General features: G+C 41.8%; 2 protein-coding genes across 2 annotated transcripts in view; one reads left to right on the forward strand and one right to left on the reverse strand.

Annotated features, from left to right (window-relative positions):
• Window positions 1–191: 191 nt before the first annotated feature.
• LOC115440586 (ubiquitin-conjugating enzyme E2-17 kDa) lies at window positions 192–4,346 on the forward strand. The gene is made up of 5 exons (XM_030164956.2): window positions 192–543; window positions 1,059–1,122; window positions 1,847–1,878; window positions 2,205–2,388; window positions 2,476–4,346. Exons 1-5 carry the CDS (start codon window positions 520–522, stop codon window positions 2,613–2,615), a joined length of 444 nt encoding a protein of 147 aa, XP_030020816.1. The 5' UTR covers window positions 192–519; the 3' UTR covers window positions 2,616–4,346.
• A 581-nt stretch (window positions 4,347–4,927) lies between these two features.
• LOC115440585 (cadherin-23) overlaps window positions 4,928–25,737 on the reverse strand; it is a 40,816-nt gene continuing 20,006 nt past the window's right edge. Inside the window, exons 11-28 of the mRNA XM_030164955.1 lie at window positions 25,396–25,553; window positions 24,189–24,344; window positions 23,462–23,641; window positions 23,068–23,202; window positions 21,272–21,456; window positions 20,386–20,645; window positions 19,785–19,948; window positions 19,129–19,296; window positions 18,586–18,743; window positions 18,087–18,268; window positions 17,580–17,809; window positions 16,982–17,170; window positions 11,517–11,797; window positions 9,716–9,956; window positions 9,224–9,409; window positions 8,546–8,881; window positions 7,772–7,970; window positions 4,928–5,380 (exon numbers count right to left, since the gene is read on the reverse strand). Of these exons, the coding sequence (XP_030020815.1) occupies window positions 5,031–5,380; window positions 7,772–7,970; window positions 8,546–8,881; window positions 9,224–9,409; window positions 9,716–9,956; window positions 11,517–11,797; window positions 16,982–17,170; window positions 17,580–17,809; window positions 18,087–18,268; window positions 18,586–18,743; window positions 19,129–19,296; window positions 19,785–19,948; window positions 20,386–20,645; window positions 21,272–21,456; window positions 23,068–23,202; window positions 23,462–23,641; window positions 24,189–24,344; window positions 25,396–25,553 (3,758 nt within the window). The 3' untranslated portion in view covers window positions 4,928–5,030. The remainder of the gene's footprint in view (window positions 5,381–7,771; window positions 7,971–8,545; window positions 8,882–9,223; window positions 9,410–9,715; window positions 9,957–11,516; window positions 11,798–16,981; window positions 17,171–17,579; window positions 17,810–18,086; window positions 18,269–18,585; window positions 18,744–19,128; window positions 19,297–19,784; window positions 19,949–20,385; window positions 20,646–21,271; window positions 21,457–23,067; window positions 23,203–23,461; window positions 23,642–24,188; window positions 24,345–25,395; window positions 25,554–25,737) is intronic.

The raw sequence follows: 25,737 nt of genomic DNA on the forward strand, positions 1-25,737 counted from the left end.
AAAATAATTTACTTATCGATAATAAATAGACAGTAATATTTTTCAAAAATAATGACAATAATTATTTTCTAAAATAGCATTGGAACCATAATAATTTTGTAATTTCTTATCTTGTAATCAGGCACTAACTGAAATCCATAAATTTACAACAGAGGATAAATTAAAAAACATATGTTTGAAAATACTGCTCGGACATAACAGATGAGTAATTCTGATTTCTGAACGCTCTTTGTGAATGGTCGATTTTCCTGTTTGCTGTTCTCCATTTGCTGAAAGTGTTTAATTTGTTACAACCCGTGCTCTGTTCCAATTCTTATTATTTCGTATTATAAGTTATGATTATTTTTTATTTAAGCGTTTAAAGTTCGATCATAATAGTTGAATTTTGATAATTACTACGACTTGGGTGGTACTTTTGCGTTTAGACGGGAGCCATCTTGCAATCTCTAATCAAAGGTCCTTGGCTCACAGTTTCGTTGTCTAGCTGAAAGTCAGTTTATTCCATCATAAAATAATCAAATGGCGTTAAAACGAATTAATAGGGTACGTATATAATGGTTATATTCTTTATTTTAATAATCAAAGAGCAAGTGATCCGAGTGTTGTAAAAATGTATTATAGTTCGTAGTGAATGTTTCGTCATTGTGAATACCTATTATCGAAATTTCTTCTGGATAATTCCGTGTGTGCGATGATTTTACATAAATATTTTAATACTTCGTTAAATTTGCTTTTGTAATTTGTTTTATTGGATGTAACGGTGTTTTACTGGTATAATGTAGGTGACAATTTTGTGCACACGGCGTACATAAAATGTCGGAATTATGTGCCAATTTTGAGGTTTTCTTCCTGCGAAAGCCATCTGTGAGGTGATAAAACGTTATCCGAGGGGTTGTGTTAGTGTTTTACGGCATAGGGGTGGTATGCGGAGTGGCCACGGAGCCGTTTCGGGCAATATGTTGGGGCCTCGTTTATTTTCTTATTGATGATGTGACAGTGTCGCACTCCTGAGTATTGTTTCTCGTGCCGTTCCGTACACATGTATTGTTTCTGTTCAGGAATTACAAGATCTGGGCAGAGATCCACCAGCACAATGTTCTGCAGGCCCACACGGTGAAGATCGTAAGTGCTTATTGATTTGTTACCTATTTATTTTTTCTGACTCATTGTGTTGTATAATAATAGTGGAGTGAAACAATGTCGCGATGGGGACATTATTGAATGGCAGTGCATGTATTGATTGATTCACATTGTGCTGTACATTATATTGTATAGATGTCCAGCAATGCATATCTAAAAGCAAACCTGTCTTATTTTTGTTCTTACTAACCTTATTGGAAATTCAATATGCATGTCATGTTAGTGTGTGGATTTATATTTGTTAATGGTATTTTGTGATAATAAATAAGTTTCAATTTTTAAGAATTAACATACTGATACTACAAAAGTATTACAAGCATATCATTTTGTAATTAATGTTATTTGAATCTTTATGATTCATAACATATTTTTGTAATGTGAGTCAAAGTATTGCCATTGAGGTAATCTATATACCTATGTGGCAATGGCATAAAACAATTAGAAATAAAACCAATTAAAATCATAAACAAAAATCAACAAAGTGAATAGTTTAAAATGGGTGAATTATTACTCTATACATGGTTATTGACTCTGCATGTGTCAACGACCTTGTCAGTAGTCAGAGACAGATGTATTTTTGTGCATCTTACTCAAACTGATAAATTAGGTTTGATTAACAACACTAGTTGTGTATTTTTGTAATTTTCGATATATTTTTGTTTTTGTTATATTTCATATAATAATATATGTCTTTTTTTGTTTACAGTGTTCCATTGGCAAGCCACAATTATGGGTCCAGTGAGTACTTATAAATGTTATTCATATTTAATTGAACATCAGACAGGGATTAGATGTTTAACATGCTTCTTTAGTATTTTTAATGTGATAAGCTCCTTTATTGGATTACCATCATGATTCTGAATTCAATTATCATTCATAGACATTATAGATATAAGATTGTAGAAACAATGAATATTTTTCAATGTAGCAATACAGTAATTATTTTAAACTACATAAGCATTATCTAATATTATATTACAGATAATTTTAAATAAATATGGATAGGTATTTGAAATTTGCTGATTAGACAATAGAGGTTAAAATGTAACTATTTACTATTTCAGGTTGACAGTCCTTATCAAGGAGGTGTATTCTTTTTGACCATACATTTTCCAACAGACTATCCATTCAAACCACCAAAAGTTGCATTCACAACGCGTATTTACCATCCTAACATAAACAGTAATGGTTCCATTTGTCTTGATATTCTGCGCTCACAGTGGTCGCCAGCACTCACCATATCCAAAGGTAAATAATAATGCACACTAATTGTTTTGTCTTATATTCATGGAAGCTATATATTTGTTTTATTTAAAAATTATTTTTTGTTTCCAGTGTTGCTTTCAATCTGCTCACTTTTATGTGATCCAAACCCAGATGACCCGTTGGTGCCAGAAATTGCTAGGATCTACAAAACTGACAGAGAAAAGTACAATGAACTAGCCCGTGAGTGGACAAGGAAGTATGCCATGTGATGAGTCAATTGTGACGTCAGTAACACATACACACACATCGCCACAGCCCGGGCTCTAGTCCCCCCCCCCCTCTCCCTCGACCCTATCCCCTGTCCCTGCTCCCTATCCTGTCATTCTCTTAAAACATAAATTATACTGGAGATTGTAAAATTGTTCATGGTCATTTTGGATCTGTCTAAGTTTTGTCTATCTGACAATATTTATGTGCAAATTTACTGCATCTAAGTAAATATTACGCATGTGCAAAATACAGTTTCTGGTTTTGTCTATAATTACGTACATTTTCTATAAGAGCAAAATTTCATTTTGTTTACATTGATGTGTCAGTAGATGTCTTTACACTCTTTAGTTGAAGTTTAAAGATTAGTTAAATTTACATGATTTGAATTTATGTAATTCCTAAACTATTTGTACTTTAACTAGGATTTAAATTGCATTGTAAAACTGTACAATAGCCATATGTTTAGGAAATGGAGCGTTCCTTGCTTACATCTTGTCCAGTTCACTTAGGAATTTTGTCAATGATAAGTGAAGCTCATAAGTGTTAAGAACATTTTGGGTAATGTAAGTAAGCGGTATAACAAAATGAGCTCGTTGACGGAGTCGAATGAGTGTTATTTTTTTTTTACTAGAAACATCGTTTTTTAAGTTAGTAAATGTAGCGTGCTACAGACCACACTGACATTGATTGGTCAGTTTTCTTTCATCCACAATATTTTATGACATTGAAAAACGCTCCAATAGTTAAACGTTCAGTATAAAATTACAGTGTATCTCATAAGATGATAAGTTACAATTAATCTAGATTTTTTTCAATATGGCAAACTTTATATTATAATTTTATCTAATATATATTGTGGTTGTAAGGACACCTGCGTTGTAATTTCCACATTATGTCCCATCCAGAGTTCCATCCTTGTTTCCCTCGGTACATTGAACAATACTTAGAGAACAGTCGAGTGTCTTGGCATTAGTGGCAAAATATGATGTGTTATACTTACAGCTGCAGGCAAGCAAGAGGAAGCTTTCGTTCACTTGGTAAACACTGGGAGATATAAAAAATAAAGCTTTTAAATTGTAATCAATCAACATCTTGTGTTTTAGCTTCACTAAATTGTAAGAAACAATAAATTATTGTGTATGTAAATAACACTCTGAGCTTTATTTAGGCGTCATCCTAATAAGTGAGCAGCTGTAAATAAATCACTTTGAAGTTTTAAATTAGTTGGCATAGTTTCTCACAGGTCGCTGACTGACCACAAACAATGCCAAAATTAGAATGTTTTCTTCCTGCTAAGATTTATTTTTGCAGAAATGCGATCTAAAGTAAAATATGTCAACAAGGCATTTCCCGGGTCTTGTATAGTGCTATTGTTTTTATTTGGTATACTGAAAGAAACCATGTGTTTGCGCAAAAACTATGTGGTAATACTCAGGACCTAGGTGAAAAATGTTTGCTCTCTACAAGTGCTAGGCTTTAGTTGGCCAGATTTTTATAAAATATGCTCGATGTGTTAGGAATATCAATTAAAGCGCCATCTATCGAGAAAACCGAAAATTCTTATTGAGAGGGGGTGGTAAATTAATATTTCAATATTTGCACATAAATAAGTACATTTTTAGAATGTATTGAAATTGCTTAAAATATTTTTCTTCGCTTTTGAGCGTGGTATATTAAAAATAAAACATTTTTTGTGTATTTTTAAGTCATTATAGTAATGTTGTACTGACGCCAATTTGTTTCATTCGTCAAATCTTTTTCATAACAAGTGGTTGAGAACTAGGGAGAGGAACTTGACCCCATGAGACCTAGTCTGCGCCCACTAGGACAGAAGCTGAACTATTAGCTATTCTTAGAACGTAGATACTTTACATGGCGCTACCTGGAATTGGTATATTTGTATATTAGTACTATTTAGTTATTTTTTTGTATGAGACGCTTATTGATGTACATTTCGACTAACGTCTACTCTTCAAATACCGTGTCTGAGGTATTTGCTTTTATTAATATTTGTTAATTATAAATATTCAATGTAAATGCAATTCATATGTAAATAAAAATTGCGTTCTTTTGTTTACGAGCCTCAGAATTTACATTGCAATGAAATTCCTATTACGTCCGCATTTATTTTAATAATTAATTAATTAGAATCTTGATAAATACTATAAAACTACCTTAATTATTAATCGAAATAGCTGAAACCAATAGAAAATACTTAATTTATGAATAAGATGTAAACGTAAATTTGATCCTATGAACAAGGATTCTGTATCGTCTGTATTATGTACATTTTAAATAAATAAACGACACATAAACACTACTGTTTATTACTGAAAAATCTTGATACAAAATGAAAAACATAGGTACACAATTTACAAAAGGCACATAAACTACATTATAAATTAAATTAAAGATTACAATTCAGTCGTTTCCATATTTTTTGCGTTTTTCATCTGTTCTAATTGTTGGTAGAAATCGTATTTGGCTTGATTGGTTTGGGGGTCTGTTTCGTTAGAGTCTATGGATGGGAAACCTGCTGTGGTGATGAAGTAGGGCTTTTCATTGGATAAGTCTTGGTCCACTGCGTTTTCGTCCAGCGAGTCCCTTTCCGAGCGGCTCAGCTGATCGTCCGACTTGTACCAGTCGTTTTCATACGCGTGCAACCATATAGGATTTGAACCCTTGGTGCTGTGTTTGTTTGTGTTAGGCACACGTCCGCCAGAGCTGCGGATGGTCATGTCGGACTCCCCCGGCGCCGGTGACGCTGTTAAAAAACAAAGGTAAATATGACTATAGTTTATGACCCGGTTAACACTGATAACGGCATTATTTGTACAAGATTAAACTAGTTATGGCAAATACCTAGGTTTGTAGGTCTTATAATAGATAAAAGTAGGTTATGGAAAACTCGAAACTTGTTTATATAATAGGTTCTCAAATAGGTACCTAACACGGGTAATGTAAGGTTTAATTTTAATTAACGGGTTCATGGAACTGGACCACCTACTAATAAACCATACGTCACAATTATCCGTGTATTTATGTACAGTACCTCAATGCACTTATTTACCTACTGTTGTAATGGTGCAACAAGGTACATATAAAGAGTAATCTTTCCATTTAAATAATAAAAATATTTTAGTCCATCGTAATCCATAAACGCAGTTTCCATAAAATCGAAAAGGCTAAGTTTATTTAATATATTAGTAAGTATAAATATTTCATATATTTAACACATGAATCTCTCCTAGCCGAATTTCGGCCACGGCGCCAATCTCAACGGAGATCAGTCAGATATTATAGTGTACAAGTGTGTGCGCAATATACTCGTGCACTCTGTTCTTTCAATCTCATAATTCGGTGAGACGGCAATCCGACACGACCGGAGAGAGATCAGGCGCAGGACTAACGACTTTACGTGCTTTTCGAGGCACGGGGATATCACACCGCTAACTTCGTGACTCCGAGCTGTGACTGAGTAATTTTTAAGATGGAAAAACCCAGTCAGTTATTTTGGCCGACCTGGGATTCGAACCCAGGACCTCAGCGCGGTAGACGTACTTATACCGTGTACATTTACAACTAAGCCACCGAGGCAGTCATTTAACTCATAAGTAATTATAAAACAGAAGTTTTATTATGTACCTAAACTTATTAATAACAATATTTTCCTTACTTTTAGAACGTGATTGTGTTCGGCCATTTACCTTAACGAGCATTAAGTAAGATTTGCCTTGTATTTTCCTATTTAAATTAATATATATCTTGAATCGTATAAATTTGTTTTTGTGTCGAATTATAGCATAATTTATTTATTTACCTTCGAAATAATGCAATTTTTTTAACCGCGTGTTATTCGATATATTATAAATAACTAGCGGCCCTGACGGAAGTCGTCCTCGCCAAAAAAGTGATAAAATTTTAGAACCCGAGTACAGCGTCACTTACCATCCACGGATCCATTTGTGAATCTAAACCATCCAGGGTCTCAGTTGAAAACATATAAAAACTTCATAAAATCTATTCAACGGCTTAGGAGGAATTCAGTGACATACAGACGTAGAGAAGAATTATATAAATTTGTTTTATATTTAAAAATAAAGCAGCTGTCTGCTAAATTTCAATTCAATAAACGCGCGTAGTTAAAGTAGTCGTTAAGTTTTCTGAAACTTTCCAATTTTCGTATTTTTTCTATATTGTTTCATATGTTGTGATAATTGTGGTTCTGGTACCATCTGACCACAATTAACACATCAAAAATAGAATATGCGAAATTGATCCATCTGATCAGTAATGCGATGACCAAGGGAAATAGATATTCATTTATATAGATATATCTTAATGAATACTCACCAACGTACACATATTTTTAAACAAAATAGATTGGCAATTGAGAGAGTACCAGTCGCCCTTTCTACACTATCCATAGACATCTCCAACAGGCGAAGGGAAGGGATAAGGATAGGAGACGAATTGTTTGAGCTGAGTAAACAATATCAAAACGCAACAGCATACTATCATTTTCGATTCCATGTCCGTTTTCTGTGAGCCAGCCCATTTATAGAGAAATACAAGTTGACTACCACTTCAACACCTCGAGCAAGTCTGTAGTTTTATTTTATTAATATAAATTCCAATTTGGATTTTACGGTTATAAATAAACGCAGAAGTGTCTAAACGGATTTGGGTGGAATTTGAGATTGATGTTTGCATTGTTCTGGATTAACTTTGGCTGTTTTTTTGTCCGGAAAAGTCAAAGTGGAGCTTTTAGCTTGGTAAAGGCCTTGGCAACGGCCGACATTTAGTTATTTATAAATATCACCTTTTTAAAATATCTAAATATTTATTCTCAATACTGGGCGTAGACCTCCTCTACTACTGAGACGATTTTATTTTTTTATATGACGTTAAATGACCCCACTGGATGTGATGGTAAGCGGAGTTAAATAGATTGTCGACTGACGAAAGATGGTTGCCCCTCGCCAGTCGATAGGATTTTGCCGGAGATAAATTGTCGACTGACAAATTAATGACTACCCATCACCAGACGACATGATTTTGCTGTACGGACCGCGACACATGAGCCACTATGGCGGGTGACCCGTCGTGTCCGGTGGTCGCTGTGCGGCTTCAAGTATCCAACCAGGAGCCTTACAATAAGCGGTGGCGGTGGCGGCCTTGAGCCGGCGCGCGTAGTCGGCGCGCTGCGACGCGCACGCCAGCACCGACAGCACCAGCAGCACCGCCAGCAGCAGCGACGTCCACACCAGCCAGAACACCGTCTGCTTCGACGACAGCGACTCCGCGCGCAGCGGCGAGTACTCCGCCGGCTGCGTGTCCAGCACGTTGAATTCCTGATGGAGATAGTGTTGAGGTGAACAGAATGGTGACTAGATGTTACCAATAAAATTAAATTGATATCTATTGATATTGATATATTGAGCAAAGTCGCGGAATATACAGGGTCATTTTGACATTGCGTTACTAAATGAAACCATGTAGGTAATTAAATTCCTAAAAAGAACACTTTGCAATACTCGAATCGTAGATGTGCAATAACAAAGTGTAAGTTTCGAACAAAATAAATTTCAATAAAAAATAATCTTAATTCCACACACCCTAATGCCACTACTACTACTCTAAGCGAATTCGTCGCAGTGGCAACATCACACTTTCAGTCATAAATACTATGACGCACACGCCATACTCACACTAAACTACAAAATGATCAAAATTCTGAAAATTAAAACCGGGATTTTTGGTAAAAATATCCATAATATCCATCATCCATGGATGATTTTTGGCATAATCTTAGCAGAGGCAAAGACCAGTATGCGGTTTCAATTAACAACGCAATGTCAATATGATCCAATATAAAATAGATGATCACAGATTATATTTAAATCCGAAATCATAAAGTGTCAAATACCTTAAAAAGTCCATCCAACCGTTCAATATTCTTATCGACCAGTTTCAACACTTGTTCAACTTCTAGGACGGAATGATCTTGACCGTTGACCAAGTGCAAATACAAATCCGACTTAGTATTATCCACGGATCCGTCTTTATTCTCGTGCACTCGTAAGTCGTCAACATTGACTACCGAGTCTGTGACCCTCGCCAGCTGTTCCCTGAACACGTGTATTTTGTCTCGAACTTCTGACGGATGCGCGCGTAAAACGAAACGCACGCGTTGATCCTCGCGTAACAAATAAATGAAAACGTGTGCTTCGTCTTGCAGCCCGCCTGTATCGTTCGCTAAAACCTGCAATATATTCCATTATTTTACCTCATCCATATTTTTTATTGCATGAGCAATTAAACAACTTAGATGCGCTAACGTGCCTTAATTCAACAGGCCTTTAATATCCGTGCTAAAATGTTCGTCTTGTGAATTAGTCACTTCATCTTAGGTATTTTCAATATCAGACTTGTATTTAATGATTGGAACTAAAAGGGAACCAAAACCTCGGTCAAAACAAAGATTTTCAGACTGCAATATTACAAAGATTTTTCTTGGACTATCGGTGCTAAGTACGAACTACGAACCTTTGACCTCTTGTTTTAGAGATAGTCTAATTCCGCTGACTTGAGTTATTAACCTCACCTTAAAATCGAAATATCCCTTCATCCCCTTCTGTGGATCGAAGTTGAGCGACACCGCGCCTGTTTTCACATTAACTAAGAAAGGCGATACCGCTAAATTTTCCAGTCCTTCTGTAAGCGTCTCCTTCACTTCGCCTATTAAATAATAGCTCACCAATGCATTCTCACCTTCATCTAAATCTATGGCCTAGAAAGAATGTTTTATGTTATTACAACAATTTGTATATTGTCCCAGCTTCCGCCAATCTACCAAGCAGTAAACATTTTTGGCATTCTTAATTTTCTTCATCCTCGAAAGCAGATTTCAGCATTAAAGTTCTGCCTTATGTTTTTTTTTATTTCGCTCTCTGTATAACCTTATCAAAACCAATCATATAGAAGGCTTCTTTAGCATTTCACTAATCCAAATTTAGTTTTAATTTTCAAAACACAGGAATATCTTTAGGAATTATATTAAAAGATGGAAAATTTACCTAATAAATTCTAAACCTACCTTGATATGCATAAACTCTATCCCAAAATCAGCTTCAGTAGTAATTCCTCCAGTAAATATCTTGTTAACAAACTTCGGTGGGTTGTCGTTGACGTCGTTCACTGTGACGTGCACGGACAATGCACTTATTGCATCCACGTCATCTCTATATTTAGGCGTCACTACACAGTCCTCAGTGGCTAGGACAGTTAGCGTGTAGTTCGACTTTAGCTCCCGGTCAAGTGGTTTTAGGGGCAGTAATCTAGAATTTTTGGAGCTGGTTAGATATTACACTGTTGAAGATAGGATGTTCGGTAGAATTGAATACAATGCTCCTACGTAAATTCAACAAAGTAATTTGGTGTATACAGCTGCTTAGAGATCTTTACATGAATTGTCTACGAACACAAAGTCCTTGAAAAATTACGGAATCAAATTGGTAATTTAACTGCTGTATTAATAATCTCAACTCATGTTTGAGTAGGATCTCAAGTAGACATTTAATATATTGAACTATTTAGTAAATCAAGCTTAAGCTATGATTTAAGAGCTAGTTATCAGTTGAGTCGCTGTCAAAATCCGTCATAAGCTGTGACTTAAGAGACCATTTGAGATGGTGTTGATATATTTTATTAAATAGCGTCGATCTTAAGATGCTGATCTTCATGCGACTCAGCTGATATCGAACTTCAGAGAGAAATTGAGATGCATCTATTACACGGCTTAAGTGTATTTGTCGATAACTGAAAATCGTCCGCCGTGGTTCATTTGGCGAATGACCACTATTCATTAACATCATTATGAGATTGGTAACGCTCCGGTCGAGCCTCCACATTGGCACTACAAACATAGCCACGGTTCTGCCACTCGATGAAATATCGAATCACATAGACCAACAGTAATATATCCAAATTATGTCGGAAACTTTACCTTTAAAGGCAACGTGATAGCCATAAATGACGCATATCTACTGATATAATTATAATCTGTAGGCAATAATACGTATATATGAACATACTAAACGGTGCTATAGATAAAGAATAGAGAGACAATGATATTACAATTCATGTGTTTATCGTTCATAATAAAGATATCTAATGGAGCGTGAATTTACTCCAACGTTATTTTTGTGGAGTAACGTTCCGCAATAATATAATAGACAAATTAAAATGACTCGTGGGAAATTGATTCTAAGTATTTTCGCATAATTTTTATCACAAAGTACTTGGTACTAGTAATATAAACATTTTATTAAATGATTAGTATTTCGTAAGAAAGATATTTTGATCAACAGATAAAAGACTATATTTTCTGCCGACTGGCATACATTTATTATTTCCTGTCATTTTTGGGAGTCAACAGAAGTACTTTACTCACCCCATGTTATAGTTTTGAAAACATTGATGAACATACCATTGTAAATGGTACCGAAATTTATTGTCGATATGATATATAAAGATATAAATTATACGAAGAAATTAGCAGTATGAATTAGTAATAAATATTTTTTCCTGGAGGTTGCCTTCTAACCAAGGCTACATTGCTCTACATTGTAAATTAATTAATGTAGAGACCACATCAATTTAATTGTAGTGTGGATGCACCTTTAGTTTCACAAAATATTTAACAACAAAGACATTAAAATTGTTAATTTGGAACGAAACTGATAGAATCTTAAATGTATTTGGGTGAAATTTTCCACATTAAAATAAATTAAATCCTAAATTAAGATAATGCTTCTTCTAGAAAAGTCCACAGACACGTTTACCACAAGACGTAGACAGTACCGTGAACAAAAACTAGTCAATGAAATATACAATACCTGTGAGTACTTCTATGCAACTCAAACGTGTTATCCTCATTGCCTCTGACTATATAGTAGCACACAGGAAGCACTGGCTCATCGCCGCGGTCGATCGCGTCCCTCTCTATAACACTTGGCAAGTATACACCTTTGTCCTTTGCATTCTCGGTAATGTTCACATATAAATACTTAATGGGGAAGCGCGGTCGATAGTTGTCGACGTTCTGCACGTATATTGTGAGGTCGAGGTCGGAACTCAGCGGGGTTGGTAGGCCGAGGTCGTAGGCTTCGATTCGTAGCTGTAATAGACATTTAATATTAACATAAATTAACAATAAATTCCCCTCCTTGGAGGAAGCCTGTGTCCAGCAGTGGACAAAGATATAGGCTGAAGATGATGATGACAATAAATTCTAGACTTTGGACTGATATTGAGCAGAAAACCCAATATGACTGCGAATTCGAAACTGGTACCTCAGAGCAGAGGTTGTACTGCGCCCACAATACAATTATGCCACTGAGGCAGTCTATTGAATTGAAATATTTGCTCAATATGGCGATAGGCTCGCCCCCAATCACGCCATGGGACGGAACATATTTGGCAAAATGTGGAGTGCCCAGGTAGTAGTGCCCTTTCTATGTCTACGGGAAAGAAGGCGTAATGTGTGTATTCTCAATTGTCGCTTTGATGTAGTGGTAGCAAAATTAGATGGTCGACTCTGAGCAGTAATGAGGCTGAGTTTTGAATTGTTTTTTGGTGTTCTTGGAGCGTGTATAGGTTGGAAAGGCTTAGATCCACATCCCAGGTTGGCCAAAAATTTGTGAAGGGGGTTTTCTAACATGACTTGACTATCCACCCGGGCTGGATCTTCTAGAAGGGGTTGATGTTAGGCAGACGAGTTGAAGAAGTAAAACTTAGCAGAGACTTTGCTGCAACATATTATAATGTGATGCGCCGATACTTATCGAAGGTAAGAAGGGAAAGTAGAAGAACCCAAATTCAGAATGTATCGCCCAATGTACCCGCGGTGGCACACATCGACAAGCAGATCAAATAACAATATCAATGAACAATGCCATCTGTTAGTCTTCGTCCGTACTAGGAAGTAAAATGGGCAACTGGAAGATAACGCACTATAAATACACCAGATATCGATTATCTTTACCAGATGTCGATCGTCAATTCTGAATCAAGGTAGCCAATTTTGGCCGGCACTTACTATAATAATATATGTATACGTGCTTTGAACATCAACCGGCGGAAGTAACGCGACCGGTCAGCACTTACTTTCGTCTGACTGGATTTTTCATCTTGCCCTTCCAAAGAGGAACGCAATCTTTAGTTCCTCTAAATACCTATAGTCCTGGGCGACAGAATGGTTTTATGGACAACGAAAAAAAAATTGATTGTTTGTCTTAGGAATTGAAGTAGGTTTTAGCTAAGAAGGTGAAAACCTTTTAGAACAAGATTTATGTTATAACAAAAGCGAAATCAATTCCAACATTAACTACTTTTAAATTTTTAATGACGCAATTAGGTAGTATTGCCCGAATAAATCTAATGGATCATACTGTTTATACGGATACAAACACGCCCTCTATATATATAGGTATTTATAACACGACCCTTCGATAATGAGCATACGAAATACATTAACAACGCATCGATACTAGTGACGTGCGCGCGTCAAACATGACCTTCGTTAGGTTATCGATAAAATGTGACGAGCAGACCCCCGCTATCATTATTTATATAATAAATATACGATAAGCGTTTCATTGAACATTGTTAGGTGTACATAATTTATAGGCCTTATGTGAAGAAACACATCCTAGCCTGAAGATAAGATTTTCTTAAAAAGTTTCTTTCTTTGATTGTTTATAATATTATGTAGTGGCAAATTAGGTTTGAAATACGTTGCTGGTTTTTCAGCGCCATGAGTTATGTTATAGATTTTTTAATATAAAATAGAATTCAGGGAAATGGAATATATGTTTAAAAAAATAGTGTTTTACTTATGCTATTATGCTACAATATGAATACATGTTGGGATGTTAATCTAGGCGGTACAATGCAACAACGCCCCCGAGGTCAGAGCGCCCCTGGAGTCCGGAAATTGATCCTTAATTTTAGTTACCACCTTGTGTTAAGTGACAAGGCTAGGGACTAGGGGTGCTCTTTTGTTATTTTGAACGAGTCCTTTGGTAACCTAGCTACATATAGGCGTCGCGCCGCACGCGGTACCGCACGGGGCCGTTCGTACCTGGTAAGTGGTCTGCTTGTCGCGGTCGAGCGGCGCGGCGGTGCGCAGCGTGCCGGCGGCGGCGTGCAGCGAGAAGGCGCGCCAGGCGGCGGAGGCGTCGCGCCGCACGCGGTACCGCACGGGGCCGTTCGTACCTGGTAAGTGGTCTGCTTGTCGCGGTCGAGCGGCGCGGCGGTGCGCAGCGTGCCGGCGGCGGCGTGCAGCGAGAAAGGCGCGCGCCAGGCGGCGGAGGCGTCGCGCCGCACGCGGTACCGCACGGGGCCGTTCGTACCTGGTAAGTGGTCTGCTTGTCGCGGTCGAGCGGCGCGGCGGTGCGCAGCGTGCCGGCGGCGGCGTGCAGCGAGAAGGCGCGCCAGGCGGCGGAGGCGTCGCGCCGCACGCGGTACCGCACGGGGCCGTTCGTACCTGGTAAGTGGTCTGCTTGTCGCGGTCGAGCGGCGCGGCGGTGCGCAGCGTGCCGGCGGCGGCGTGCAGCGAGAAGGCGCGCCAGGCGGCGGAGGCGTCGCGCCGCACGCGGTACCGCACGGGGCCGTTCGTACCTGGTAAGTGGTCTGCTTGTCGCGGTCGAGCGGCGCGGCGGTGCGCAGCGTGCCGGCGGCGGCGTGCAGCGAGAAGGCGCGCCAGGCGGCGGAGGCGTCGCGCCGCACGCGGTACCGCACGGGGCCGTTCGTACCTGGTAAGTGGTCTGCTTGTCGCGGTCGAGCGGCGCGGCGGTGCGCAGCGTGCCGGCGGCGGCGTGCAGCGAGAAGGCGCGCCAGGCGGCGGAGGCGTCGCGCCGCACGCGGTACCGCACGGGGCCGTTCGTACCTGGTAAGTGGTCTGCTTGTCGCGGTCGAGCGGCGCGGCGGTGCGCAGCGTGCCGGCGGCGGCGTGCAGCGAGAAGGCGCGCCAGGCGGCGGAGGCGTCGCGCCGCACGCGGTACCGCACGGGGCCGTTCGTACCTGGTAAGTGGTCTGCTTGTCGCGGTCGAGCGGCGCGGCGGTGCGCAGCGTGCCGGCGGCGGCGTGCAGCGAGAAGGCGCGCCAGGCGGCGGAGGCGTCGCGCCGCACGCGGTACCGCACGGGGCCGTTCGTACCTGGTAAGTGGTCTGCTTGTCGCGGTCGAGCGGCGCGGCGGTGCGCAGCGTGCCGGCGGCGGCGTGCAGCGAGAAGGCGCGCCAGGCGGCGGAGGCGTCGCGCCGCACGCGGTACCGCACGGGGCCGTTCGTACCTGGTAAGTGGTCTGCTTGTCGCGGTCGAGCGGCGCGGCGGTGCGCAGCGTGCCGGCGGCGGCGTGCAGCGAGAAGGCGCGCCAGGCGGCGGAGGCGTCGCGCCGCACGCGGTACCGCACGGGGCCGTTCGTACCTGGTAAGTGGTCTGCTTGTCGCGGTCGAGCGGCGCGGCGGTGCGCAGCGTGCCGGCGGCGGCGTGCAGCGAGAAGGCGCGCCAGGCGGCGGAGGCGTCGCGCCGCACGCGGTACCGCACGGGGCCGTTCGTACCTGGTAAGTGGTCTGCTTGTCGCGGTCGAGCGGCGCGGCGGTGCGCAGCGTGCCGGCGGCGGCGTGCAGCGAGAAGGCGCGCCAGGCGGCGGAGGCGTCGCGCCGCACGCGGTACCGCACGGGGCCGTTCGTACCTGGTAAGTGGTCTGCTTGTCGCGGTCGAGCGGCGCGGCGGTGCGCAGCGTGCCGGCGGCGGCGTGCAGCGAGAAGGCGCGCCAGGCGGCGGAGGCGTCGCGCCGCACGCGGTACCGCACGGGGCCGTTCGTACCTGGTAAGTGGTCTGCTTGTCGCGGTCGAGCGGCGCGGCGGTGCGCAGCGTGCCGGCGGCGGCGTGCAGCGAGAAGGCGCGCCAGGCGGCGGAGGCGTCGCGCCGCACGCGGTACCGCACGGGGCCGTTCGTACCTGGTAAGTGGTCTGCTTGTCGCGGTCGAGCGGCGCGGCGGTGCGCAGCGTGCCGGCGGCGGCGTGCAGCGAGAAGGCGCGCCAGGCGGCGGAGGCGTCGCGCCGCACGCGGTACCGCACGGGGCCGTTCGTACCTGGTAAGTGGTCTGCTTGTCGCGGTCGAGCGGCGCGGCGGTGCGCAGCGTGCCGGCGGCGGCGTGCAGCGAGAAGGCGCGCCAGGCGGCGGAGGCGTCGCGCCGCACGCGGTACCGCACGGGGCCGTTCGTACCTGGTAAGTGGTCTGCTTGTCGCGGTCGAGCGGCGCGGCGGTGCGCAGCGTGCCGGCGGCGGCGTGCAGCGAGAAGGCGCGCCAGGCGGCGGAGGCGTCGCGCCGCACGCGGTACCGCACGGGGCCGTTCGTACCTGGTAAGTGGTCTGCTTGTCGCGGTCGAGCGGCGCGGCGGTGCGCAGCGTGCCGGCGGCGGCGTGCAGCGAGAAGGCGCGCCAGGCGGCGGAGGCGTCGCGCCGCACGCGGTACCGCACGGGGCCGTTCGTACCTGGTAAGTGGTCTGCTTGTCGCGGTCGAGCGGCGCGGCGGTGCGCAGCGTGCCGGCGGCGGCGTGCAGCGAGAAGGCGCGCCAGGCGGCGGAGGCGTCGCGCCGCACGCGGTACCGCACGGGGCCGTTCGTACCTGGTAAGTGGTCTGCTTGTCGCGGTCGAGCGGCGCGGCGGTGCGCAGCGTGCCGGCGGCGGCGTGCAGCGAGAAGGCGCGCCAGGCGGCGGAGGCGTCGCGCCGCACGCGGTACCGCACGGGGCCGTTCGTACCTGGTAAGTGGTCTGCTTGTCGCGGTCGAGCGGCGCGGCGGTGCGCAGCGTGCCGGCGGCGGCGTGCAGCGAGAAGGCGCGCCAGGCGGCGGAGGCGTCGCGCCGCACGCGGTACCGCACGGGGCCGTTCGTACCTGGTAAGTGGTCTGCTTGTCGCGGTCGAGCGGCGCGGCGGTGCGCAGCGTGCCGGCGGCGGCGTGCAGCGAGAAGGCGCGCCAGGCGGCGGAGGCGTCGCGCCGCACGCGGTACCGCACGGGGCCGTTCGTACCTGGTAAGTGGTCTGCTTGTCGCGGTCGAGCGGCGCGGCGGTGCGCAGCGTGCCGGCGGCGGCGTGCAGCGAGAAGGCGCGCCAGGCGGCGGAGGCGTCGCGCCGCACGCGGTACCGCACGGGGCCGTTCGTACCTGGTAAGTGGTCTGCTTGTCGCGGTCGAGCGGCGCGGCGGTGCGCAGCGTGCCGGCGGCGGCGTGCAGCGAGAAGGCGCGCCAGGCGGCGGAGGCGTCGCGCCGCACGCGGTACCGCACGGGGCCGTTCGTACCTGGTAAGTGGTCTGCTTGTCGCGGTCGAGCGGCGCGGCGGTGCGCAGCGTGCCGGCGGCGGCGTGCAGCGAGAAGGCGCGCCAGGCGGCGGAGGCGTCGCGCCGCACGCGGTACCGCACGGCGCCGTTGGGTCCGATGTCCGCGTCGATGGCGCGCACTTCCACCACCACGGTGCCCACTGTTGCGTTCTATTTGGGGAACCATGGCTTAAATATTGTTTTATTCATGCGAGCTCTAAACAAATCATAATAAATATTTAATAACTCAAATAATGGTAACGTGTCACGACAGTCAGTAATGATCATGAATTGTAAAGCGTTTCGTTTCACTGCCTCGATTCTGCTCTGAACGTTGATTTTTGTCTTCAATTTTATTAAAAAAAAAAAAAATCTAACCTTATACGATTTGTACGGACACATATAAATTATATCAACAGCATTTTACGCCGTTTCAATTGTCATAGTATCATAATATTGTCCAATCAATTTACATCCAGTTTTCGATCATTCCGCAAAAGTATACTCTCCCATTCGTATATACAATATATTCTATCATAAAAAAGATAATGTTAAAGATAATTCAAAAAATATATCTCACCTCAGGTATCTTGATGGTGACATTTTGCGGCGGATGCACGAACACGGGCGCATGATCGTTAAAGTCAGTGACACAGAGTCGAAGTTCGCCGCGCGCCACGTTGGGCGGCGTGCCGAGGTCCCGCGCCTCCACCACTAGCGAGTAGTTCCCGAACCGATCCTTGAGCGACTGTCGGGCGAACAAGCGACCTGTGTTCGCATCGCCACCCACTTGCTCGAAACGGAATAAATCTGTACCAAAAAAAAAATATATAATTCGATTAATCGTCGATAAATCGATAACATTTTGAATCGATATGAAATAAGGATTTGCAGCTTTTTTGATAATTATACATAAATAATTTATAACTGTAATTTTAATTTATCACGTCACCAAAAAGGCGAATAAAAAACGTTGTGTCGATATCTATGTAGTCTCATGTCAATATTCAATAGCATTGCAGCCTTCACATGATCTGTATAAAGGTGATTTTACATTAATATATTTCGCACTAAAATCCTCACTAACCATGTCCTTTCCCCGCCACCAGATGGAACTGCACGCGTCCGTTGGGCGTGGCGTTGTCGTCCGCATCCGTGGCGGACACGGAGGCGATGGGCTCGCGGTGGTTGTGGAACTCGGTGATGGTGGTGCAATCCGACGGCAAGTGTAGTATCGGTGGGTTGTCGTTCACGTCTTCTACGTGGACACTGAAACAGTTGTGCTTTGAGACTACACTTTGCTCGCGGCTCCACCTGGAGTCTAACTAACCATTAATTATTCTAGGCACTAAAGTCTCTTTCTGAGATAAAGAGTAAGTAATTTCTCTTCGAAAACTCCTCTTGCCAATGAAAACCATGAGAAAAAGAAGCAAGTTAGACAAAAAAATAAAATGGATTCTTGTCCTATGGTAGTACATAGAAGTACGAATTTTAGTATTATTTATTTATTTCTAAATTTTTTATCGAGTTCAAAAAAGCAGGAGGTTGCTAACTTCATCATTCGTCATAAATTAATGTCCACTTACACGATTTGTTTAAAAGCATTGCGGCTCTCTCCACTGAGATATCCGAATTGGTAGTTGTCCCACGCCTCGATCACTAGGTTATACGTGGCTTGGGTCTCGCGGTCCAGCCAGTCGGCGACAGTCAGTGCTCCAGTATCTGCATTTACAAGGAACTTGCCCTGCAATATGCACAAGAATTAATAAGATGTACTGGCAAATATGCTTTCATTGACGTATAAGAATTAAAATATATCATGGCTACTTGTATAAATAAAATACAATTTGAAATTTGAAAACTTTCAAGGCGTTACATAAGCCGATAAGTCAATCGAGGTCGCGAGTTTTCTTTGCTCTGATACAAATATTTGTGTAGGTTCAACAAATTTAGTTCAAGCCTCGGTTTTGTAGGATTCATACCTTGTAGTTTCTGATACTTCTGTTTACTGTCTTAAATTAGATCTTTAGCCTAATAATAACTCCGTCGTTCAGTCCCTAGTCGATAAGAATTACCACAATCATAGTACAAAAAACGAAGGCGTCATTTATTGAAATTAAATTCCTTACCTGTGTAGACATCCTGTCAAGTAAATATGTGACTTTCCCATATTCTCCCGAGTCAGCATCCTTCGCCGCGATGGTCGCTATCGTGGTGCCAGGCTCTATGTCTTCCCTCACGCGGTACTCCAACGACGACGACTCGAATATTGGATTGTTGTCGTTTTCGTCTAATACCTGAGAAAAAAAAACAAAATAACACAAAAAGAAAATAGTAAAATCTCAAATAGTTTTATATGAACTTTAATATTTATATAACTTATAAACTTGTTTTAGCGTTAAGAATTGCTTAAATAGCTGTCAAAAACATCACTGGTTCCTAATTTAAACCTTATTGAGAGGCAAGATGGCGGGGTTTGACTTACAGCTGAACGAGTAAATTTGTGTTTTAACTAAACATAGCCTTGCGATTTTTTTATAAGTAAGACTGATAATGCGTAGGTATATTTTACGAAATGGGTATCCAATATAATTTGAACCCGAATAGATAGCGGTCTTAGTATGATAAAAAATTCGCCATAGTACTAATATACGCACTGACCACAAGCATTGTTCACGGCGGTTTTCTGTAGAAACTGGTACATTATCAGTCGAACTTATTAATGCTGTAGACAAAACTATGTAACGTGCCTTTATCACCAACAATATGTACGAAAATTAATTACCTGTATGAACAGATCAACGACGGAGTATCGCGGTGGCACGCCACTATCAACCGCCTTCACTGTCAAGTTGAGCCATGGATACATCTCGTGGTCTATTTTATTTGCTACCACTAGCTCGCCTGTACTACTTTCCATGTGCACCAGGCTTAACAATTCTTCGCGTCCTGCAAATAACGTAATCTCATACATAAATAAAACATAAAAATATATATGGAACATTTTTAATATCGTCAGAGGGCATGTGAAAATTTTAATCCTAAAATTTAATTTTTAAAATCATTGCAGCCTTGAGTCTTCTGATGTCGCAAACTTTTAACAATGGCAGGCTTTTGCTCCATATAATAAATAGGTAGTTCTAAAAGTACGAGCAACATGACTTGACTCCGATATAATGAAAGATGCAATGCCTAGACAATATGACTTGGAAATACCTACTCTTAACAAAATGTGATTCAATCATGCACCTTTGTAAATTCTATTAATTAAGACAACTGTTTCTTATAGCACAAGTGATAATCTAACATATAATTCAACTTATGGGACACACACTGCTCATAAACACAACACTATCGACACACTGCCGAACAAATTTAAACCTTACCTTCAATAAAATAAGTCATAGTGCGATTTTTATCAGCATCATCAGCTATAACATTGACGATGTTCACGCCATTTTTAGAGTTCTCAGTAATGGACGTTTTATAGAATGGCTTTCTGAATACAGGGTTGTTGTCATTTTCATCATCTACTACTATAGTGAGTGTGGCAGAGGCTGTCTGTTTCGGACCACCCTGTATAGCCGCCATGTCTTCCACTGTGATCATTAGCTTCAAAGTTTCGATTTTTTCACGGTCTAGTAATCTGTGGAATAGTAAATATGGATTATTTTGTATTGATTTGTTTGTTGAGTTTTATTGTAATTTTGTCGTACATCTATAGGCGTTACGGTTGCCGCGGGATAATAAACTCTAAAAACCTATAAGTGTAGTATTAATAACAATACAATCAACAGTCACTAATGCAATCTTAATCCTACACTCAGATACAAGTCCTAGTTCGTAGGAATCAGGTTGTATGATCGACTTCAGGTTTTTTAAGTCATACCTAACTTCTAGATCCTCCGTCACATCAATTGTGAAACATTATTTGAGATTTTTAATAAGTGTTTGTGAAAATATGTACATAAGTTTGTGAACTCATTTGCAAAAGAAAAATCCCAGGGCTGGGAGCGGGCGATATATGTATATTAGAGAACAGCGGAAACTGGCCCTATTTCACACCCATTTGCAACAACACTAACACCTCTATCAATAAATATAAGCGAATTTTGTAATCATTGGAAAAACCTCCCTGAGCCAAAGCAGATATTTTGTGGATCACACCAGTATTTGTCATTGTGTGGGAATGAAAGTTCACACTTTATAACCAAAATATATATACAGACAAGAATATTTATATTTAAAAAAAAAAAAACAATTACACCTCACCTAACAACTCTCAGCGTCCCATCCACAGCATTCAAGTCCCATAGAGACAGATAGTCATATTCAGAGAGTGGTATGGGAACACCGTCTTCGTTCCGCGCCACACTGCCTGCTTTGTCTATGGCATACCGTAACACTGGCTGGTCGTCAGGGTCGTGCGCTTGGGCGCGAAATATCGGAGTACCGACCTGCAACCGCAGAATACCTGAACTTAATATAACATTCGAAAGTATAATAATTCCACGCCTACTCCATGTAACCAATGAGAACTTTTTACATAAGGGCCGCATTAATGAAATCAACTCAGCTCCGCTCTCAAGTTGCTCTCTCTCAGTTGATACGCTGTCAAAGGAAGGTCGGAATCTTAAGATAGTCACTATTAATTAAAACCATATAAACATCACCTTAATCACTTCTTAAGCCACAATCTAAGACGGATTTTAATAACTGACTTTTGTTTATGTAACTGTGCCGCCTCATCTGAGAACAAACTCTCCAATTACAGCTCAAGCTTGGTTTATTAAATTTACATTAAATGTTTACATGAAATTTTATTCATAGGTGAGATTGATTTTGTCCTAATTCCGCCTCTGCCCTAAGTCTGTCAAGTAAATCTACTTGTTTATAGAATAGTACAATATCACAGAGTATTAGTATGTTTAAAATATACAATAGAATGGCGATTAATATATTTGTTTCATTTGCCTATCTGTATATAGAAAAATCTCGCACTTGGAGTTAATAAAGCACCAACATTTTATACAAGGCATATCTATATATCATCACGCTATACCCAATAGGAGCGGAGCAGTAATGGCTAATCTCAGGAACTACCGGTCCGAACTGAAAAATTCTTTTTGCGTTGGATAGCCCTTTGTTCGTGGAGTGCTATAGGCTATATATCATCACGCTATACCCAATAGGAGCGGAGCAGTAATGGCTAATCTCAGGATCTACCGGTCCAAACTGAAAAAATATTTTTGCGTTGGATAGCCCTTTGTTCGTGGAGTGCTATAGGCTATATATCATCACGCTATACCCAATAGGAGCGGAGCAGTAATGGCTAATCTCAGGAACTACCGGTCCAAACTGAAAAAATATTTTTGCGTTGGATAGCCCTTTGTTCGTGGAGTGCTATAGGCTATATATCATCACGCTATACCCAATAGGAACGGAGCAGTCACTACTGCTCCGCTCCTAGCCACTGCTAATCTCAGGAACTACCGATTCGAACTGATTTTTTTTTTTTTGTGTTGAATAGCCCTTTGTAGAGTGCTCTAAGTTATATATCATCACGCTATGACGAATAGAAGCAGAGCAGTAATGGCTAATCTCGGGAACTACCAGTTTGAACTGAAAAATTAGTTTTGTGTTGGATAGCCCTTTATTTGTGGAGTGCTATAGGCTGTATATCATCACGCTATGACCAATAGGAGCGGAGCAGCAATGAAACATGTTGCAAAAACGGGGACAATTTATTAGTTTTGAGAGCTTCCGTTGCGTAAACGCTTAAAGTTATGCAACAATGATGTATGACGCGATTTTCCCTCTTAAAAAGTTCTAAAAAATATATTATAAAACAAAGTCCCCCGCTGCATCTGTCTGCCTGAACGTGTTAAACTCAAAAACTACCCAACGTATTAAGATGAAATTTGGTACGGAGACAGTTTGAGACCCTGGGAAGAACATAGGCTCCCGGGAAACTATTACTTTTATAACAGAAAACTTTAGCCTGAAAAACTTTATAACGCGGGCGGAGCCGCGGGCAATAGCTAGTACATATATAAGTTTATGCGTACCTGTATATTTTCTCGTACAGTAACGGGGGCGGGTTCGACGAGAACTGGCGGTTTATTGTTCACATCAACGATGCTAATGTTGACCAGAACTGCTGCACTTAGTTGGTGGTCGCCTATACCACCGTCTAACGCAACCTAACACAAAAAAAGGGTCATTATTAGAGTAACAGAAGCTAAAACAACAGTTTTAGAATTTTTATCTGTATTTTTGTACACGCATCACGCAAAAAGTAGTGCAAGGTATTGGATACAGTTTTCACTGACGCATTGCTAGAGGTCTAACTTTAAGTATAGACTTCAATTTTTGTCCTGGAAAAACTGCTTCACGCGGGCGGAGTCTCGAGCATAAATTAGTAAACAATAAAATTATTTTCATATATATAACTGAGCTCACCACAGTAAGTGTGTACCGGTTGCTCTTCGGATTAGTCTTGTCAGGGTCCAGAGTAGATCCGTTTGCGACGGACACCACTCCGGTGCGCGAGTCTATGACGAACTTATCGCTCGCGCCGCGCTGTATGCGGTACACTATCCTGTTGTTGGGAGACGAGCCATCCGCGTCGCGGGCTTTCACCTGCGAACAATATTCGTCTTTAACTCTGGTAGATAGATTTCAGTTTTGAGTGGTTAAGAGATTGAATTCGATTGCGATTGAAATTTAAACTTAATAAGATCAATATAGGGTTGATATTGCAATGATTATATCGGCGCGCGTGGTTTTACTTTTTTCTCTCTTGATTACAAAATCCTGGAGTCTAAGCAATTTATTTTTATTCATTTTTTATTCATTTTTCATACATCTTTTCATGAATTACGAGTTTATGAAAATTCTTTAAGCGATACGCAATAATAGCTTTATTATTAACTAATAAAAATACTAGATATTAATTATTATTAAAAAAGCACCAACTTAATAATTTTTATGTAATTATTATTACAAAACACAAAGTAGTATGCACAAGCCATATAGATAATCGTCTCTCGTTAGTCGACACTATCTGAACTCCACCCCACATACCATCAGATGTAGTGGGGTCAATTTAACAGACCCGTATTATACCAAAAAGGAATCTTGATTGACGGTCAATATCGAACGTGTAAAACTACGGACAACGCATCACCTCTAACACGCTGGTCCCTCCGGGCATGTCCTCCGGTATGGACCGCTTGTACACCATCTGCGTGAACATGGGCGCGTGGTCGTTCACGTCTTGGACGTATATCGTCACAGGAACCGTTGATGATAGCGGCGGCTCGCCGAAGTCCCGGGCTCGTACCTGCGAATATTTAGTTAGGTTTTGGGCTTTACTACATAGTATAAAACAAAGTCGCTTTCTCTGTCCCTACCTTTGTATGCTTAAATCTTTAAAACTACGCAATGGATTTTGATGCGGTGTTTTTTAATAGATAGAGTGATTCAAGAGGAAGGTTTATATGTATAATAACATCCATTAAATAGTGGAGAAATATTGCACCCGTGCGAAGCCGGGGCGGGTCGCTAGTCACTACATAGTATAAAACAATAATAAATAAAATTGAATCACCGAAATGTTTGTACGAGCATAACTTCCAAAAGACCACCAAATTGGATAAATGTTTTATGTTTTCGTTATTGTCAGGACAAAGTTTGTATGAAAAAAATAAATAAAAAAATAATAGCAAATATTTAAAAATCTCAGAAATTGAGTGTACGAATGAGACAGAAGAAAAAATATGGCGGTACGATGTTCACCGGGTCAGCTCGTTTTAAATATAATAGCATTTACATTGAGCGCCTCGGTGGCGTTATATTATGGTAAGACTGCAGCGCCGAGGACTCGAATTCGATTCCCGGGTTGGAGAAAGTGATTTTGGGGTTTTCTACTTTGAATCAGCTTGGAGTCTGAAATTTGAGCCCGGAATAGGCTCGCCTCCTATCACATCATGAAACGGAATACACATGGCGTATATTGGGTGCAATCTCTGCCCGCACTTTCGGGTATTAAAGGTGTGAGTGTATTATACTGAAAATAACTATGAATACAAATAATTGTAGAACATAACATCGTTTTCTAGATAGGTTAAGAATTTAGATATCCTTCTTTTAGTAAAACAAACGGTTTTGTACCGAACTAAATTAAATAACAAAATTCAATACATATTTTTATTACCTATATAATTGTAGAAACTACACCATAATGACTACAATATTAAATCACAAACAAAAAATAAATTACCAAAATATTTAAAATAATCGCATTTTTTTTTCATTTTTTTTTATTTCGCGCTCATTCCTATCCATTAGTTGCTCCTATAATGGGAACCTGTCTAGAATAGTACAACACTTACAGTTAAATGTATTGGCCGTATGTTGGTGTTGTCGCCTGGTATTTGTTCAAAGTCAAGTCCAATGACTGGAGTCACGATGCCGAGGTTGGGATCTATCGTGAAATTGTTTTTATAATCTCCCCCCACGATTGTGTATTCTATATGACTGTTCTTTGTACCTGGAAGCAAGAACACCTTATATAAGCAAAATGTATTTGTGGATAGTATTCAAATCATAGTTATTTCAAAAGTGTATCTCTTTAAGTACTTAATGGACCTTTTTCTGCATAAAATATAGTCAAGATTATTCTTTGTCAATGAATCTTGTCAGTCATTTATGTTGTTTCCAGATTATTAAGTCAG

Source organism: Manduca sexta, chromosome 24, assembly GCF_014839805.1.
Source record: "Manduca sexta isolate Smith_Timp_Sample1 chromosome 24, JHU_Msex_v1.0, whole genome shotgun sequence".
Lineage (NCBI taxonomy): Eukaryota > Metazoa > Arthropoda > Insecta > Lepidoptera > Sphingidae > Manduca > Manduca sexta.